The sequence below is a fragment of the Dermacentor andersoni genome, chromosome 10 (assembly GCF_023375885.2).
Source record: "Dermacentor andersoni chromosome 10, qqDerAnde1_hic_scaffold, whole genome shotgun sequence".
Classification (NCBI taxonomy): domain Eukaryota; kingdom Metazoa; phylum Arthropoda; class Arachnida; order Ixodida; family Ixodidae; genus Dermacentor; species Dermacentor andersoni.
The window spans coordinates 115,771,164-115,791,515 of NC_092823.1; the positions used below are offsets into that span (position 1 = coordinate 115,771,164).

General features: G+C 46.2%; 1 protein-coding gene across 1 annotated transcript in view; it reads right to left on the minus strand.

Moving 5' to 3' along the window:
- LOC126543651 (neprilysin-1-like) overlaps window positions 1–2,390 on the minus strand; it is a 37,922-nt gene extending 35,532 nt beyond the window's left edge. The window contains exons 1-2 of the mRNA XM_055078137.2: window positions 2,109–2,390; window positions 947–1,119 (exon numbers count right to left, since the gene is read on the minus strand). Of these exons, the coding sequence (XP_054934112.1) occupies window positions 947–1,119; window positions 2,109–2,390 (455 nt within the window). The remainder of the gene's footprint in view (window positions 1–946; window positions 1,120–2,108) is intronic.
- Window positions 2,391–20,352: the final 17,962 nt, after the last annotated feature.

Consider the following 20,352-nt stretch of genomic DNA (forward strand, 5'->3'; position numbering starts at 1 on the left):
AGCGTTTCGAGGTTTCTCAGATGGTATTTCCACAGTCCACGTTGACTTAATATTAACCTTTAGTGTCCCTTTAACACAGAACCCGACTGTAACACAGATCACGGCCTCAGAAATCGACGGCCTACTGCCCGGTCTCGGACGCTGCGCACAGAAGCAGAATTTAAAGGACCATGTTCCGCCTATTACCTTGTGCAAATGCATCGGCAAAAGCATTCACAAGCCTATAGTGGATGTCGTTTTCATTCTTCCCCTACTGCGCGAACACTGACGCTACGCAAACGAGTTTCCCACCGCGTGGCACCCGCGATTACAGTTCACTGTACCGCGATGGTCCACCAGCGCGACGATCGCAGAGGCGAAGCGCACCGAGCCATGGTTCGAAAAAGCATCACGAGATGATGCCACCAGCGCTGCTGCTGTAACGCCCATTTACTTATGTTGCCGTCTTGAGTGTTCCGTGGTATTTCGAAAATTAGAGGTTTACAGCGTCCAGTATTGCGGCAAGCACGGGCGATTTGCCGGATGGGCAGGGGCGTAAAGGGGAACTGCCGGACTGGCGGCATCACTTATTGGCGCGACAAAGCTGAACCGGACAAAAACAGGCGCAAGTATATTATGATTTCACTGCTGGTGTAAAATTTGGACAGCGGCGTGATCGTGTTCATGATTACGTTGCTGCTGAAAATTCGCACCAGCAGTGAAGTAGAATATACTTGGTCACATTATTGGAATATATTAACTCTGACATTGTCTGGTTGAGCTCTCTGCCACCAAGTGGCTGCATCGCTCCGGCCGCTCACGTTTGCGCCTTCACCCATCCTGCAATCAGCCAAACCACGCTCGTTTGTCGTAGTACCAAACAGGTGGATGATCTATATTGGAGTATTTTACGGATGCCTGAATTCTTTCTGTGAACACGATGGCAGCACGCTCCAGTCGCACTGACCTGCAGGGGTCGAGGCTCCAGGCGACGTTTCGGCGCAGGTGTTTGCCCTCCTTGGTGCAGTGCTCGGTCTGGCAGGCGAATATGAACTCCTGCTGCGGAAACGGGGAGCCCGGGTATCGCTCCGGCCCGGTCTCTCCCAGAACATCACGCAGATACTGCCGCACGCGCTGGTGCTGCGAGCCCGCGGGGACAAACACGAGATTCGGAAACTCCGAGACACAGAGTTTGCTGTTGGGCTACCTGGTACGCGGCATTTTGAACGATTACAGCGCATGCATAAACGAGTACTGACGCGAGATATGCGACTTTTCGATTTCATTGCGTGAAATGAGGGTGCTAGACGTCAATACCTTGGGGAAAATATTCTGGCAAGCCCCCCAGAGCGCCCTGAAAAATTCGTTATACGAGTTTTCAGCACACCCAGGAGGCGTATCCATCGGGACGTCATAATGTAGTAAGTTGATCACGTGCATTGACCACGTGGGAGCAGGACATCGCGACGTTTTGGCATTATTCTCTGCTGTTACTCTTTGATCAGCCCGATGTAGAAGCATGTTCTGCACCCACGTAATCAATGCACATGGCCATCTCCTACGTCACGACGTCACGGCCCGTACACCTCTTGGGAAACGAAATCGAAACGGGTTAGATGAAAGTTAATGTAACGAATTATTTAAGGCGCTCTGGGGCTTGCAATACTTTTTGGAAGGTTTCAATGTCAAGGACCGACATTTAATGCCAAAATCATGAAGAGTCGGAAATCTCGTGTCGGTACTTCTGTGCACAGTACATTAAAGGGGGGTAAATTTTTTTCTTCTTGATTCGGAAAGTCTTCATCGTCATGTGCCGAGATAGCCAATCGGATTCAGCTTCGAGTCAGCTGGCACACAATCTAGTTCGTTTCACAGTGTGCTGGAGCGCACAAAAGGCTACAGAAATCTCGTCGAAAGACAACCGTGCGATCCGTGAAGAATACAAATATTTGTCCTATAACGCGACATCAAGGCGTCGCTGACCCAACTTACAATGATTAACGTACCGTGCTTCCATCAGGTTTCGTCAGCGCGTCTTTGCTTTGCAAACCGTTTTCCCTAGAACCCTATATCATCGCGGAAAGAAATGTGGTCTACCGGCCCTCAACCGACCACAAGCGCTCGCGCACCTCTTCGATGCGGGCGTAGATGGCCCGCTGCGTGATGAACACGACCAGGCCGGCCGCACAGAGGCCCCCAATCACGAGGGCGGTGGCCAGGATGCAGCGCCTGGTCGGGCCCAACATCATGTACATGTTGCGCGAGACGGCAGCCGCCCGCTGGCTTCGGGTGGCTGGGACGCCGCCTCCAACGACCGGTGACGGGGTTTGCGGCTCTTCCTGCTCCCTGCACACCGACGCTGACCTCAACACGGTCGAAGACGTGCGGTTCACGAGTCCCTCCTGGTTCATGGCCGTCGATTGACGTTCTTCTTTTCTTCTCTGTCGATGATGATTATGATTACTTACCTCAGGAGCGGTGGCATATGCCCACTGTCGGGCTGGACGAACAGTCGGCCAGCCATGGACAAGGTGCATTTGGTAGCCGATGTTCTAGCACGGTGTGATTAAATTAGAAAACTGGCACGCGTAAGATGGGGTCAGCTGGCGCAACACAGGGTTGGGTGATTGCAGATCGCTGGGTGAGGTGTCCGCCCTTCACTGCATATTTATGCATTTATGCACCTTCGCAAAATGTACGAGATTGGCGCAAGACTGTGGATGTGTACCATCTGGCTGAGGATTTACCACACGACACATCCGAGAGCTCTTGATCGGACGACCTTGCCTGCCTATGCCGTGACCGACATGCTGACTTCTGCGCTTGGATTGGCTACGACTCTCGATCCAGAGCTTTTGCTGGATTTCTTGCACAATTCGTGATAACGTGGTTTTTCTGGCTGCGGTGACGTGTGGCTACTGCAGCGATCGCAGGGACGCAGCAAGACGGTGTATCATGACGTCACGACACAGTAACTTTCCGGGAACCGAAACGAAAACTCGTTCGTAAAATGATGTATTACATATTCTGGGGTGCTACGACAATTGCCATATTTTACTATGCCGTGTAGGGTTTCAACCATCACTTAATGGAACAAGAAGACGTCGGAAATGTCCTGCCAGTAAGCCCGGTGGTATTTCCAGGTTTACGCTATTGAAACCGAACTTTATTCATTCAACGCAGTATCACCTTGAGAGGAACGGGACCTGGTCTCTAAGTGCATGCGTTGTGTTCCATCATGGTTTATAGTTTGAGTACGCAGAACCGACATATGCTCATTGGCAAAATGTTCTTGGGTCATGGGTTTTTCGAAGTGCGAGCGATGTGCTGCCCACGGCGGGCAAAATTTTCTTTACTATTTTGCCCCATTGCGAAGGTGAAGCTCAGGACGGGGATGAGGCCTGAAGACAAAAGAATACCATTGTTCACGACAGCAGAATCGTCGGCGAGACGAAACGCGGAAGGGCTGACAACTAAAACCCAGCTTCTAGCACTTCATCGCAGCAATGAAAAAAAATACTGGTTTAATTATTCATGTCATTACAATACAAAGAATATATATAGCGTGATTTACTCGGTAGTCTGGCAAACCGCATGTTCTTCTATTAGCGTCCTTCTGTAGCACGATTGGTATTAAAGCAGTTAGCTGTGAGACCTTGCATATCATGGAGCAGTAACATTTCTGCATGGCATGTGTTCAGACACTGCTGAGGCAATGTTTTCATTTAGCCAGCAACCCTAGGTAGCGCAGAGTTGAAACAAAAACAATGAAAATCAAAGATTGATAGCTCCCACTGAAGCAACATAAAAAAAAAGGATCGAAGCAATGCGAGGAAGACAATAAATCCTTGGCCGCTGTTCTCTGATTGCTCGACACCTGTTGCTCCATTAAGTAAAATGCACAAAGCAGCGTCTAGGGTAATCGTTAGTTGTCGAGGACCGCAAATCGAAGAGACGAAGTGTCCGCTGCGCCAGGCCATCAGTGACGTCACCGCTCATGCCACGCCATCTGTCGAAGGCTACAGGATGCGCTAGCTTCACTTTCCATGGTGCGTACGCATTTTCTCCATTCGAGCAGAGCGTTCTAATGGCAACTTCAGCATTCACGTCGGCCAATCCGCGCGCTCATGTCTCTTTGTCTAACCTTTTTCTTCTCAGCCCACGCTCTTGCGAGATAATCGTTTAACATCCTCAATCGCCGATGCCCGCTAGCAGCCTGTGAACAAATTAATGTTAGCGTGTTAAACCTCTACGGGGTGAGTAGAATGAGTTTATTGCACTTATAAACACTACAAAACCACTGGAGCAAAAAACATCGTCACCGCAGGTTCTATGCAGCTGGCGTACGAAGGCGCACATAGCTGATCATTGCACAACGACCAAGCAGCATATATGCGCATATAGTATACTGCGTGAGCTCAATAATATGTCGCAACCGGGTTTACAATTGGCCTGCACACGTTTTGGTTAGGTAGCAGACTCCACAGGGCCATCCGCACGAATCGCTGATTGGACTATACCTGTGCAACTCGCACCATCATTACTAACGAATGCTTACAGCAGGCTCTACTTGTATAAGCTAGCGTAATACAAGCTTTTATTAACACAGCATCCAGCTATAGCGTATCACGCGCTTTGAATGCTGTGCCGAACATGTCAAGTGTAACGGCAAGAAATGCCTACGTGTGTATAGTGTTTAGACCTATAGTGCTGCTTCGCGAGGGTGCGGAGGCTTTTCAACTTGATTTTCGGTATCTATTTTCGTTTCTGACGTTTTTTTTTTCGCAAGACCAATCACAGTTTATTTGTCAATGATTTTTTTTTCAATTCGGTGCCTTCGATCTGGGCTGATAGCGCACAGCGCTGGTTGACGAAACGGAACTATGATGAACATTATTCACCCAACGTACCCATAAAGTTCGATATTAAAATTTGTATGAGGAAATGTTTGCACATTTTTACTTGCACATTGAAAACTTATTGAAAAAAAAAGATAAATTGCGGAAATGCGAGAAGGCGCAGAACGCGTGGCATTATGGGCGTTCTTCAAAAGGAACGTTTGCGGAAGTGTCCTGCTCGTCCGTTACCGCAAGTGGGGGGAACAAAAGCTTAGCACGAAAGCATCTGCACGGGCTCTAGTCGCGGTTGAGAGTATCGCCCGTGTTAATCGTTTCTCTTTCTCGTCTACTTCTTTTTCGCGCACTTTTTCGTTAAGATGGAACCACCACCACCAACTCGCCCAACACTCAGTTTTTCTTTTAATCAAAGCATGGCCCCAGAGATCGGGCGAAGCGTGATGCAGCAGGCGCGCGCAGCCCAATCTCCGAGGCCATATTCAAAGGCAAGTTTCTTCAGTGAGTGGTAGATATTATTGTTCTCTTCGAATGGATCAACCGCATATAACACGTTATTATGCTTAAGGACATGCTTCCGTACTAAAAGAAAAGCTACATTCACTGCAGAAACTGTAGCAAACTTGCGCGTTCTAGCTGCAACTAGAGTAGCACGCGCAGATTGAGTCGTTTGCTTGTGATAAGAAAGAAAGAAAGAAAGAAAGAAAGAAAGAAAGAAAGAAAGAAAGAAAGAAAGAAAGAAAGAAGGTGTTAGGCTCTCTTGAGCTTTCATTTCATTACGGCCATCATACGCTCAAGAACTGTCTGTAATGACCAAAACACAGAGCGTAACTTGAAAGATGGAATTCGGTATTCGAAGTTAGACACCACGTTTGCCGTTAGCGAGGATACTGAAGGTCACGTTGGTAGCTGGTGAAAGAAGGTTACGCGGTATTTTGTGATACGTTTAGCTCAGCCTTTGTATAGGGAAGTAGTCACTGTTACGACCGAAACCCTGGAGCGTACAAGAGAAGTCGGAAACTTGTTTTCGTCCCAAACGAGACACAGCAGTGTTGTCGGCGGAAAGTACCAAGTTCCGCCTTAGGGCGCTTTGAGACGAAGCTCCGACCAAATGACGCGAGAACTAGGGAAGGGCGCGTTGAGTGGAAAACGGCTCGGCGAGCTGCAGCATCTCTAAAATGGCAAGGCTGAGACAGACCGCTTAAAGAAAGAAAGAAATAGACGGAGCAGAGGTTGTTTTCATTCAAAAAACGGCGGCAATCGTTCGGAAAATTTTGAAGTTTGCTGCGCTGGCCAGCGGATGAACACGACTTCACGGGATAAAAGATTTTTCCGGAAATATGGAAACGAAAACGGGCATTCGAAGCAGTACAGCTGTCGGCAGGATGTGAGTTCTGTTTAGGCAGTTTAGGACTATGGCGCGAGTTGGACTCGTTTTATGAACATATATTTTTCTTTTTTTTTTCTGCCGTCTCTGGTGGACAAGAACGCTTTTGTGAACGACCAAGTTTTGCCAGCAAGAACAGCGAATTTAGCCAGGCGATGTCAGGAACAGGGTGGTCGGAGGGGGGGGGGGGGGGGGGGGAGGGAGGGCTTAGATTTTACCAGCGATTTCTGACTGGAAAATGTTTAAGAACTACTGCTTTCTTTGATACGATTTAAGCTCGCTTTGACTTTCAAGTAAATGTGCCCCCCTTTTTCTAGCGGCACTCTACCGAGTGTTCTTTCTTTCTTTCTTTCTTTCTTTCTTTCTTTCTTTCTTTCTTTCTTTCTTTCTTTCGTTCTTTTAAGTAAACGCACGTGCTTGAGAGATTATCAACACGAATGATTTCGGCCACTCGTTTTCTCTCAGCTAAACAATGCAAATCCAAAATTAGCGTGCTCAGTGTATAAAACTGAAACGAACAATTCATCAAAATTAGAAGTCGGAACGCGCATGCTCGTACTTAACAGAACCTTCGAGTCAGTTTCTCCGCATTGCACCAAAAACACCGCCAGGATACCTGTGACATCTTTCGCGAGACTCTCGAAGGAAGAAATAACGCTTAAAATATCCTTTTAAAATTGAACGTTCCTTTGCCTGCGTTGGAGCTTCGCTTCCTGCATAGATTACAAAATATGCCTTGCATCAGCGTAACTTCTCTTTCTTCAGCAATTTGAAAGGCGTGGAGGCTCTTGCGCAATATCTATCCGCACCCGCCATTCCACTACTCCCCGTTGAGCGGGGCTTTCTTATGGCCCTCATGGGTATTACCTTAACCGTCCAACAAGGGTTAGCTAAACAATGAGTCCCGAACTATTCCATTTTGCCTCGTTAGCGTTCGCACAGTTGCTCCCGTGCTGAGAGAATGTTCGGCATTGCACGACGAGTAAATAATTCCACGAAAACACATGCCGAATAACGTGCATAATACGCTTGTTTAAAGAGTGTTAAAGCTCTTTGAGCGTGAATCGCTACAAATCCTTAACGTGCGCAATTTCACGCTATGGGCGAAGGTACGAGGTGCAAGAGTTGCCTTTTGTTGTGCTTTTCAAGCAGATATACGTTGTACAAGAGTTCGTTGCGTTTGTGGTACGATGCTAAAAGCTACAGGCGTGCGCTATTCTAAGCATAAACTTTGGATTATACTTATATAATATTAGTATACCTTGCTTCCCTCATAGTGCTAACGCGGCTAGAGTCAGTGAGCTAGGCGCAAGCCAGTCAAGTGTTTCTTCAAAGGTTAAGTATCACTTTAGCGCTACGTAATTTGTAAATCAAATGCAATGTTGAAATTATGTAAGCTGGACCTAATACTAGAATCAAAGCGGACAAAATTGATGCATTGTACAGCGCTCTCTGAAACACACCATTAGTTAGTGAGCGGAACACTTGCGAAACCTTCGCAGACATTTGGCCTCTTAAATGTAAGCGGTAAATTCAAGTGTACATTTCTTTTGCAGTTGAGATAAGCTAACAAATTCGCGTTACAGAATTCTGATGTCTGTTTCTGTTGTAGTGTTACGAATTTGTGAACATCGTGTTTCCATTGTTTTGTTAAACTTACTGATTTTTGGGAATTTCCTCAACAGAGTCTAGGCCCTGAATCGAAGTATTGTTTTCTAGACTCACTAGAATTTGTTTTTCTCTCAAATCGCAAAAAACCTTAACCGAATATATATATATATATATATATATATATAGTCATATTATAAGAAGCCAAACACTGACACCAAGGACAACATAGGGGAAATTATTTGTGCTTAATTAATAAATGAAATAAAGAAACGATAAATTAATGGAAATTAAAGTGTATGAAAAGCAACTTGCCGCAGGTGGGAACCGAACCCACAACCTTCGCATTTAGCGTGCGATGCTCTACCAATTGAGCTACCGCGGCGCCGTTTTCCCATCCACTTTCTTGGGTATTTATGTGTCCTAGTAGAACCCTGGAGTATCGCGAAATGCGAAGGTTGTGGGTTCGGTTCCCACCTGCGGCAAGTAGTTTTTTCGTCCACTTTATTTTCCATTAACTTATCGTTGCTTTATGTCATTTATTAAGCACAAGTAATTTCCCCTATGTTGTCCTGTGTGTCAGTGTTGGCTTCTTATGACATGACTAATAAAAATCGGGCCCCTCGGTTAACCCCCTTTCTTCTCGCTATATATATATATATATATATATATATATATATATATATATATATATTTATATATATCCTTTTCTACGCTTTGATACACCTAATGCTAATGCATTAAAATATACGCTGTTTACATTCATGTTTGCAGCACATGCGGCTAGAGGCTACAAACAAGCCGAACTCTTGCTCGATCCAGCTCCTCCCGTCCACGTTATGTAATTTTTTGACAGCATCGTTAGTCACGCACGCATGTAGACTCATTTGCAAAGCCCGCCCCGCTCAAGCCACCGGCGACCGTGCCCTTCGTCACAACATGACCTTGCCCTTTTTATCATACCGTCCACGTTCACGTTGTTTTCTTCATCGCGCAGCTTTCGTTCTATCCTCGATAGTAAAATATGCGCCAACGTGTTCCGATAGAGAAGTCGCGATGCGAGACGCTTTTCCCGATTTACGACACCGAGAATGGGGGGGGGGGGGGGGGCGGGAATTGAGAAACGACCCGTTAACAGGTTAGGCTTAAGCGCACTCCTGGCTTGGGGCTCGTTCCGTATACGGCCCCGTAGGCGTGATCGAGATCGGTGCTTCAACGAGGGCCGATGTGGTTACAGAGTAGCGGCGAGCGTTTGCTCTGCAGCGGTGTAGTTGTCCTGTGCAGCTATGCGCATAGTAATACCCACGGATGGCCTATATATACGTCGTCGGCGCACTACATCGTACATCATATGCGTTGCGTAGCATATAGAAGCACCACTGGGCTGCAGCATCAAGTCAAATATATACACGTTGATAAATTATCGAACAGCGCCAGTCACGCCTGAACGTGTTTGGAAAATAGTCAACAGGTAACCAACAAGATGGTTTATTTAAAAAAAAAATTGTTAACCAGAGGGTTGCGCTTCAACTCTGTACGAGGCTCGCAGCTATACGATAACTTTTGTCAACTACGTGCGGGAGACAGATCTCGTCTCGTCTCCCAAATACTGGCGCATACCCAATATTAAAATTAAATTATGGGGTTCTACGTGCCAAAACCACTTTCTGATTATGAGGCACGCCGTAGTGGAGGACTCCGGAAATTTCGACCACCTGGGGTTCTTTAACGTGCACCTAAGTCTAAGTACACGGGTTTTTTCGCATTTCGCCCCCATCCCGCGATCTCGTGCTCAGCAGCCCAACACCATAGCCACTGAGCAACCACGGCGGGTCCCCACTATGGGGGATTGGCCAAGAAGCAGGCGGTTTTCCGTATGGTTAGAATTAAAGCAAAGCTGGATTTGAACAGTGGAGCGCGAGATTAAAGAACTGTAATTTAGAGGTGTGATGAAATTATCGTTAAAAATTTTGATAAAATAACTTAACATAATGAAAGGAAGTAATAGAAATGATTGATGATTTTAGAAATTTAGCAAGGTAGTCGTTTTGTCTCTCTAGTAAAATTGAAAACTGCAAGAAAAGCGTCCCTGTGGCTGGATCCCAGTGAAGTCGCCTCAAAAGAAAGAATGCTTGGCGAGGTTAGCGATAGCCCGAGTGTGCTAAATGAGCTTTCTAAAAGTTTTCGTTGACTTCTCGGGGATGATCGCGTGTTATCACTTTTCCCTCTTTTTTTCCATCTTTTCTGGAAGCGAGTGAACGTTAGCCAACTGCTAGTCTGATTGAGTTTCTCCTTGCGCGTGTATGGTGTTTATGTCTGTTTACGTAATAATAATAATAATAATAATAATAATAATAATAATAATAATAATAATAATAATAATAATAATAATAATAATAACATTTATTGCCACCCAATAAATGCGAAACAATACGAAGAGGCCAGTCTAAGCCTCTGTTGGCTTGTAGGGCCGTGCCTATGATAATGATATACATGGTGAAGGTAATGCATAAGTTGATGAGACATGCAGAAGAAAGTAAAAAAAGAAATGAATGACAGGGAATGAAAAAGATGATCAGGATCACATTTGGTAATTCTAAATGGAGAAGTAAATATTACGATGCCAAAATGTTCTGGAAGTTAATTTCATCGCAGCTCCTTCAATAATTCTTTCAGCGTGGTTTTCCAAGTCGCGTTAAAGATTTCGTCCGGAAACTTGTTCAATATGGCCCGCCACATATGCGCTGCGTCTGCTCGCGCCATACCTTGTGGCTGAACGAGGAACTACATAAAGAACATGTTTTTGAAGTTCCCTTGTGGCGGCATTATTTTGTTCGAATAAGGAATTTCAATAATGTTTGACGAAACAACGGCGTCCAAGATCACGAGAGCTTAGCGGGCGACGGTGGTCCCGGGGGCGAGGGAATGTGAACGCGTGCGGGTGAGTAAGGATATATATATATATATATATATATATACATATATATATATATATAATGTTTCTTGCTTTCCACACTTCTAACCTTCCCTTTGCTTCTTCTTATTTGTTCCAGTATTCCAATTCAGTCCCATTTTTCCTGGCAACTCACGCAGGAGCGTGGAATTACACTGTTTCTTCCAGACACTCATATATTGGTGCTTACATTCGCTACATTTCTTCCCCATATTCTCGCCCTCGCTTTACGATGATTCCCTATTTATTCCTGTCATCACAGTTCCATTCTGACGTTTTTTCTCCTTCATCCCTGACCAATGACAGTATAGCGCCGACTGTCACTGTTTTCCGTACGCCTACTCTTCTCGCCTCCTTCTGTAATTTCAGATCCATATTCGTCTTTGTCTTTTACGACTTCGTTAGAGAGACATGTATCGGTGAAATGTGCGTGAAATTTAAGGCGTTTAGATTAATTAACGATTGGCGAATAACTGCTACGAGGGACGTTCCGAAAGTAAATCTCGTCGTTTATTTTCACATGCAAACCTTACCTCCATAAAAAAAAAACATCATTGCATAATGAGCTACACACATTGCGCTATTTTTCCACATAGTCATCCTCCATATTGAGAAATTTGTCGTAGCGTGCAATTTGTCTGAAGAAGAAACTATGGCACAACTCGGTGCCCTGCCATGCAAGGCCTGAGACGTCACCTCTTCACCATACACGATCGGCAGGCGTTCATGGATGACGGACACGTTAGTCTCACGCGCCTTGTTCATACCGGATAACAGCACGTACTTTCATTAGGGAGCTTTACATCAGGGGACGCAAGCGGCTTGCGTACGCAAGAGCTAGGGGCGACGGTACTGCGCAGACGCTGACGTAGGGGTCTGCGCATGCGCAGTACCGTCGCCCCTAGTTCTAGCGCACGAAAGCCGCTTGCGTCCCCTAATCTAAAGCTCTTTATTGGCGACCACGTTGTTAGCAAACGTCGTCCGTCGTGATTGGTACTCGAATAACCTCGGGCACCGCCAGTCTGCTGCTACTCTCTCTTCTTCGGCACTCTGGGCATGCGTCGTTGCTCCTCCGCTGTTGCTCCTTCCATCGTTGAACAAGCAACGGGCGTGCATTCTTATGGCAGTTGTTTGTTTGCCCTTCTTTACTGCCTTCTCTTTCAAAAAAACAAACATACAATAAAAGACGAAACTGGCCTTCGGAGCGTCCCTCGTACGTATTCGTTCTCGCTCCGTTTAGGTGTGTTATATGAAACACGTGCCTCTTCTGATCGGTGTCTTGAAAGACCTAAAGATGACACCGAGACTCATTTTGCATGCGGATCTGTTCATGTCAACGGGATGACGCAGATGATAAACAGCGAATCAATTAAGCCTAACTGGGCATTCTTTCAAAATTGTAAAGCTGTCGAATGTTACATTGATAGCTTGATTACTAGACGAGAAAAATAAGGTAACATTTCTACTACCTCTTGCATTCGCGCGCTCAACAGCGAAACTCCACAGCCAGTGAAAACTGGTGGTGGAGGGCTATGCATGACCAGCATTTCAACAGTGTAGGTTAATTGCTGTCTTTACAATAAATTACTTAGACAACAGCCAGTGCCCGGCATGTACTATATTCTGAAATAACAAGCATACGACTGACAATGCCGGGCGTCACTCAAATGAAGCAAAAAGGGGAGAGGACTTTCCCCAAAGGCAGAAGGAGGCAGTTATTTTGTGGATAAGAGGGAGAAACGAAGGTCAGCGGATCGGGGATGCAGTTTTTCTTGTGGGGCTGCGCGGCGCAGAATGGAAGTTAAAAATAGGTAAGATTGCAAATGGGAAAGTAGACAGCATAGGGAAGTGAGTGGAAAGCAGTGCAAACGGACAGACACCCACACACCCTATCTTCCTGTCATCTGGATGGTTTGTGATCAGTGAATAGGGAAGAGTGCAACGATGAAAAAAAAAGGGGCAAAGTGCGGAAGTTTGTAGGAGTGAAGCGTGCTTCACCGCTCCCTCCCTGCATGTCGTCTCGTTTGTAGACGAGGAGTGTTGGGGACCTGGGGAAAGCGCGAAAGTTCTTTTTTACGAATGGGGAAGAATTTTTCATTCCCCATTTACGAATAGAAATTCTCTTCCCCATTTACGAATGGGAAATTCTCCTCCACGTTTACGAATGGGGAAGAAAAAGTAAAGCACAACAAAAAGAAAGAAAGAAGGGAAGTGTGGCGCGAGGACAGTTAAACCCCATGCGATTTAAGAGCGTGGTTTGGAAAAAAATCAATTTTGGAAAGAAGGGCATGCAAGATAATGTAGTGGTCGAGCAAAAGACACAGACAAATATGGATGTGAAATTATGGAGGAAAGCGATTAAATGAGAGGAGGCATACGGAAAAGAGTGGCAGTAGGCGCTCTTCTGTCATTTCTCAGGGAGGAAGTGAAAAAAAAGGCAGCAACGTTAGAATGGAACTGAGATGACAGGAATATATAGGGAGTCATAGAAAAGTGAGTGCGAGAATATGGGGAAAAATGTTGCGAATATAAACAGAAAAAATGAGTCTCTGGAAGAACCAATGAAATTCCACGCTCCTGAGTAGGTTGCCAGGGGAAGAAAGGGAAGGAAATGAAATACTGGATTAAATAGGAAGGAATGGGAAGGTCAGAAGGGCGGAAAGGAAGGGAGCCTATTTATATATTCCCTAATACGGGTGCAAATGAAAACAGGGTTAAAGTTACGAGCACGAATGCAAGTTTGCACGATCGTTTATACCATGAGTGCGTAGGCGCATCTCGAAGCATCGATCGTATGGCTGCGTCTTTTGCTTTCTCCCAACCCTACTGACCCGCACGGGGTCACATTCCCTCGCCCAAGGGGCAACCGTCGCCCTCTATGCTCTATACATAGCTCTCGTGATCTTGCGCGCCATTGTTTCAACTCGAGGAAAAGTTTGATAAATGTGGCAGCGACGGCCCATGCGAGGTTATTCGGAAAAGGTCGCGGCGCGAGCGGATGTGCTGCTATAACGGGATTTAGCGCAATACGAGATAGTAATATTAAAAACGATATAGGGCGAGAAAGAATGACTTTGGTAAGCAGTGAAACTAAATTGAATTCACTTTGCGGAAATGCGGGCTATATTTTTTGGTTTTGGCATGCAATTATTTCCCTATGCGCAAGCCACGAAAGTCTTGGGTAAGTTAGAAAGCACAGCTCAAGCCTGCGTTCTTTGAACATTTTGTACGTTTGGAAGCGGCGTTTCGATCACTGCGGATCATATGTCCTTATTTAACTCAATGCGACCCAGTTCTTATAGGATCGGGATGCGGAGTAATCCATGACCGCACTTATATCGGTCAGCGGAGTGTCCCCAAACGCGGGATGAGTTACAGATGCCGATGAGACTCGGAGCCGGGACCCTTGCATTTGCAAATACCTTGGACGGGCTTTCCGTAAAGGCTACCTGATTGCCTACAAGGTTACTTTTGGAATGACACGCTTCTTGCGAGGCCTGCACAGCTTTCCTGTTTGTTCTTCCGTTCTAGTGAGACAGGTTCCCACGGGCCAGAAGCAGCGAACGCATAGAAGCCATAAGCTGATGATACTTGGCGTTATGCTCGGCTAAGGCTGCTCGAAATGTTCCTCCACTGCACACTTTCCTGCGGGACTCTATGTAGTGCGTTAATGAAAGCCCTCGCTATACTCGGAGGTAACTGTCTTCGGGCATGAAGGGAGTCAAATCAACGTAGGCAGAGCACATAAGTGACAGCGCTCCTATAGATGGACCGACAGTGGCGTTTGTTTAGGCTGAAAAACTGAAAACAAGAACGGCTTAGTCACTGTAGCTCCTGCATATAGAAATAAGGCGTAGCATATCACTGTAAGCCGATTCAAAGCCTTAAGGGTGCAAATTGGCCTATAACTCGCACTCCTACGTCTGTAAGGGTGTAAATCGGTTCGGCAGTGTTATGGCGCTCAGTGTTCAATTTTAATTTTATTTTGCTGTGACAGCTGTTGCAATGCTCAAAATTGATTTCGCCTCGTCACTGAGGCTCACCCTCGCGTTTTTTCTTTTTGTGCTGGCTGCACGTTGCCCGAGAAAGCATGTACCTCTCGTTCCAGAACGTGTCCAATGAAACGTCTTGTTTCTTTCGGCAATCAACAGGGGAAGGCATTCGTAACAATGTAAGAAAAAAAAAGCAAATCAAATAACTGTCCACAATTTCAACTGCCGCCGGGTACAACCAAGGTAAAGAAATAGGTGGAAGTGCGTTGCCGGCCTGGTGCTCTGCCATTACGGGATATCAGCGCTTGGAAAGGAGTGATTGTCCTCAGCTCGAGGGCGTCACCACGTAGTAGGTGATTTGGTACACCAGATGGGAAATGGCGCATAAGCAAACATTAGGTGGTCGGAATATATGCTGACCGTGCTATATATCTCCAATGTGTCCAAGCGTCGATTTTTATTGAGAACGCAGCTTTGTGTAGCTGATAAACTATCGTCGGCCGTCGATCACAGAAGGTTGATTTCCTTGCATTTCAATACGAAGGAAAGTGAGGATTACTTAACCGTGAGTCACTTTCTTTTTCCGAGAAAAGTCACTCATCTCATCTCTTCGACACCCATGCTGCGTATTTATTAAGCATCGTGCAGCTCAGTGAGCCCTTGGGAGTGTTACCCTGCATTTGGATGAGTCCAGGCGCTGTAGCGTGGGCGAGGTCATTACCATCGTCATTGTCATCATAATTATTGTCATCCTATCCATGCCCTCAGCAGTACGAAGGCTTCTCCGAGTTGCTTCAAATCATACCTCTTTGTCTTTCCATCAGCAGCAAACTCCGTCCTACGTCGGCGAATTTCCCTTATTCGCAATCTTCGACTGAGCTTCCTTGCCTATTGCACCCGTTCTGATTTAAATGCGTTTCTGCTCTGTAACTCCGGTGCTGCTCTAACATAAATCCCTGCACAGTAAATGATCTTACCAAATACGACTCTTAATCTAAGCCACAAAAAATGCTAACTATAGTCGTTTGCTTTTTGATCTAAGTTGCCGTCTTCCTGTCTCTGAAAGTTAGCGGCGACTATTGTCTATTCGATTGCTCGTTACGGCAGCCTTTTAGCTTCTTTACAAATTTCTTTGTTATCCTTCGCATTTTAGCCCCCTTTGTTGGTATTGATAGAATGCGCTGATTGCATATGTTTTCGGGGCTCACATAATCATTTCTTATCTGAATTGTACTGCACGTGTGTTTTTCTTTAGTTTTTCATTTATTGGTGCTTCCTGGTACGTTTATTGCTGCGTTACTACGTTGCAAAAAAATTCAGCTTTATTATATAAATTGCAGTGCAATGAGTTGTTGCCTGGTCGCTTATGGGTATACATGACAACATAGATTAATTACCTATTCCCATTGTGAATGCGGTATCCAGTTATTGCTTGTTTTATTTGCACCACGCTCCTGTATCGACATCGCATTGTCACTGTATTGTCTCTCGAGTAATCGATCACTATCTGTTGGGTCACTATGGGACTCTCCTTGCAGACGGATTCCGCTTGTTGCCCTTAATTCTTTCTAAGACGTTTGCTGGAATAATAAAAGTTTAATAGAATTGTTGTCGTGCAGTCACAGCCTCTGCAGCAGCGGCAGTGGCAGTCCTTCTCCCACCATCTTTCACAAACTAAACAAGATACGTACCTCAGGCCGCAGAAGAGTGTTTCCGCATATTGTGTGTCGTTCTGGGACATTAAACCGCACTGGTCATTACTGTCACCGGTAAAGGATGTGCAAGGCATCAAAGCTGTTACGCTTGATTCGCAGCAGGTGCCTGTCGAACTGTTGGGCAAGCAACGCGGGAAGTAAGAAAAAGTAATTGAGCGAACTGGTGACCTTTTCTTGTCCGCATCGATCTGAAAACTCCGCAGAAACACATGGCAGCAAGACTGTTGCGACCCGAACCACGACTAGTGCGATTGTCATTAGGCAGCGGCACCATTAGGTAGCGTCAAATGAAATCACAGAACGGCGCACAGGACAGAAAAAGACCAGAGATGTGTTAAGCGGGCCTTTCTTTCTTTAGATCGCATGCTTTGCAGTTTTTCGTTGTTCAGGGCGATTTCACGTCTGTGGTTTCGTCGAAACGAAGCGACTGAGACGACTGCAACGACCGCCAGATTGCCAAAACCACAGAAATGAGCGCCGGTGCTGTCCATGACCTCGCGATTCAACAAAACAGACACACAAACACACGTACGAATGCACAACGGCAGCATGGTAACATGCTTGTCTAGCTGAGTTGCCGGGGCATGCTTTGCGCTGATTACCGCCGTTCAGAAGAGCAATGAAAATCTCTTACGATATAGATAGAGATATCTTCTTTTTTTTGTTTTCAGCATGCCGCGCCTGCTCGCAGAAATTAAATTAAAAAGTCATTTAGGTCAGCTCACGTTTGTCATAGCCTGGCAAGGCTTTATTTTGTGTGTGTGGCGTCTGGTATGCCAGAGAATATAAATTTTTCCAAGCCTTTCTGCTCGAAATTTTTTCGCGAAGGGACCGCGCTTAGGAGTGTAGTGTGTGTGCTCTTTACCGCGCCGACTGGCAGTGGGCTAGTGCCGTCAGCGCCTCCGTAAAGGGAGGGCCAGTATGGGAACGCTGGCGACACCCACTGCGGCCATCCGCACACTCAAGACGAGAAAAATCACTTTTTCGAGATGCTTGATTACGTGGACACCAGGTCATGAAACTGTGACAGGGAACCAGCGTGCCGACGCCAACGCCCGAGCATACGTCAACCGGGGGGCGCACAACGACGGGGAACCGGACACAGTCACCAGACGCTATGGAGCAATATTAGAAAACCAAAGAGCCCTAAGGCGGATCTACCCCCCTCCCCACAAATACCTTAGTAGAGAGCAGTCGGTTGCCTGTAGACAACTGCAGGCTAATACATACCACAGTCTGAGTCTACTCAGCAAAATATATCCGGCAACATATGACAATAAATGCCCACTATGCGGGGAACACGCAACGCTTTACCACGTTACATGGGCCTGCCAAAAACCAAAGGTAGCGCCAGTGCACAAAACACCAACACCGGAGCAGTGGGAGGCTGCGCTGTCCTGCTCGAAGCCTGAAGAACAGCTCAAGCTGATCGACAGAGCTAGCAAGATGGCAAAGGCCACAGGGGCCCTGGACTGAGGGCTCCACCTTCGCAGGGATACCTTCTTTGTGAAAATAAAGTTTTTTATTGGTTCCTTCATTCATTCATGGGGGACCAGTTGTGGAAGAAGACGAAGATGAACGCGTGAGCCGCGGCATGAGAATCTTCGCGCGGTTACGCCGAGGGACGCCGACGACCGAGCTGTGTAAGAAGACGAGGTTACGCCTAGGGACGGCAGCGTTCGACCCAGAAACGGGCGCCTGAAAGAGCTGCGCTGTAATACTACGGCGCCATCTCGTAGTCTCATGCAGCAAATCGCTTGCCTCCTCACCCTTTCGCCATGCTCTCCTCCTCCGCTTTCCGCCTCATGCTCTCACTGTAGCCTCCTCCTCCGCTTTCCGCCTCATGCTGTCACTGTAGCCTCCTCCTCCGCTTTCTTACTCGCGCTCTCTTCGCCATCGCCGTCTCTCATTTTTCGCTGCGCTCCGCGTTCGTTCTTTCATCCTTCGCTGTGATCGTTCGCTCGGTTACGAGGGACGCCGAGATACACCGACGCTCAACGCAGAAACGGGCTTCTAAGAGACGCGCTCTACGCAAGCCTGACTCGCCTTCGGTTAGGAAAGGGTTAAGTTCATCAACCTACACCTGAAGCGGCGATGGATGAAAAGTGGCACTTACAGCCGTCACGAGACTTAACCCGAACAATGAAGACGTGCCTATGGAGGTTAAACTTTAACAAACACGGACTGTAAGAAGCCATCATGGAATGGTTTGGAAGAAAGGCGCATAAGGGTGGCAATGTTCAAGGCAACCCAACCAAAAAACCTGCTTCAGGAGAAGAAAAAAAAAGAAAAGAAACAGGCGGCACTTGAGGCGTGTTGAGGTTAAGTACGACGGTTGACTGTGCGTCATTGGGGTCATGAGCAAGAGGGACAAAAACGCCCCAACACAAGTGTTTTCAGGCGCAGTTTTCCGTGAATATACTTAAGATTTTTTTTCTCTCGCGTTTAAAGAAACGGAGAGAAAAAGAAATGGGAGAGAAAAAAAAATAGCTGAAAACTATCCGACGAAAAGTGACACTGAGGCGGAAACTTGAGAATGGCGCGTCATCCTTAAGGTGCACTGTGGGCTCTTTATTTGGGCGCGTCGGAGAATGACGCCCCGCGCTACTTTGGATCCGCTGAGATAACAACGTAAAAAATTCACTTAAGAAGAAGCCGTTGCGAAAAGACAAGAAAGCGCAAACACACGCAATGAAATCGATATGAAGTAGCTTTCTTCTTTTGATCCACTGACTTTCGCGTATGTGTGCAGGCTGGATACTTGTTTGCGCAAGAGAGAAGCGACCACCTAAGAAGGAGAGGGTGACACGTGTTCGCTGGTTTAGCAGGTTTGTTCGCTCTTTTGTATCTCTTCCGTTTCTTGCTCGTAAGCGTGTCTCCTTTTTTCGTGAGTTCCTCATTGCTGACGTCTTCGAGTCACTTTGCCCGAGTGGCAACAGCGTGCCGGAAATGCGAAATTCAACCCGGCTTGTTTTTCCTGCCGTGGTGAATTACGGCGAAACCCTGGCTCGGTGTTCGCAAATCCTTACTGTGCGTCGTCTTCCAGGACGCATACACGTTTCTTTTTTTTTTTGGCAGTAACCGCTTCTAGGTATTTGCCTGGTTTACTGGGGGCAACTCTTCAGATTTCTGTACTTGATTTTAAAGTCAAACTTTCGTGCATCTCTCAGTGGCACGTCTCCATTCTTGGGCATTCCCCAGCGATTGGCCCGTGCCACTGTGACACAAGCGATATGGAAACCTTAAAGCTTTCACTCTTTCTTCTCGAATTCATCGCCGGCATAAAGAGTAGGCGTTCCCCGACATAGAACGGTAACGTCCTAACTCATTCCTCCCAAACACACGCCCAGATTGGAATAATCCGCCTCCATCTTCGGCCAGCATCACAGGTTTTCATCGTTTTAGCAACGCGCCCTCGCTGATGCCATCTAACACATACTTCACATCAAGTCGTTACGCACGATGAATTCTGTAGCCTGTTCCACGTGTGTTTTATTCGTTATCTATTCGTCTGATCTTTGCTGCCCTATGCTGTACTAAAATGACATCTTTTTTTGTCTTGCATTCTTAGAGTCACTTTAGTTCTATCGTGTCTTTTATCATGTACGTCATTCTTGTCGTTTTGTTAGCCACTCCACTTTATGTTGCTTTCTGTAAGCCGTAAGGGTAAATAAAATAAAATTGAAGTAAAATAAATAAATAAATAAATAAATAAATAAGTAAATAAATAAATAAATAAATAAATAAATAAATAATTAAATAAATAAATAAATGTAACTAGATGTGCGTCAGACTTCTCTGTGCACAAACAAACACACAATTCTCCAAACTCGCGGCCTACAGAGCTTGCGAGGAATGTACCCCA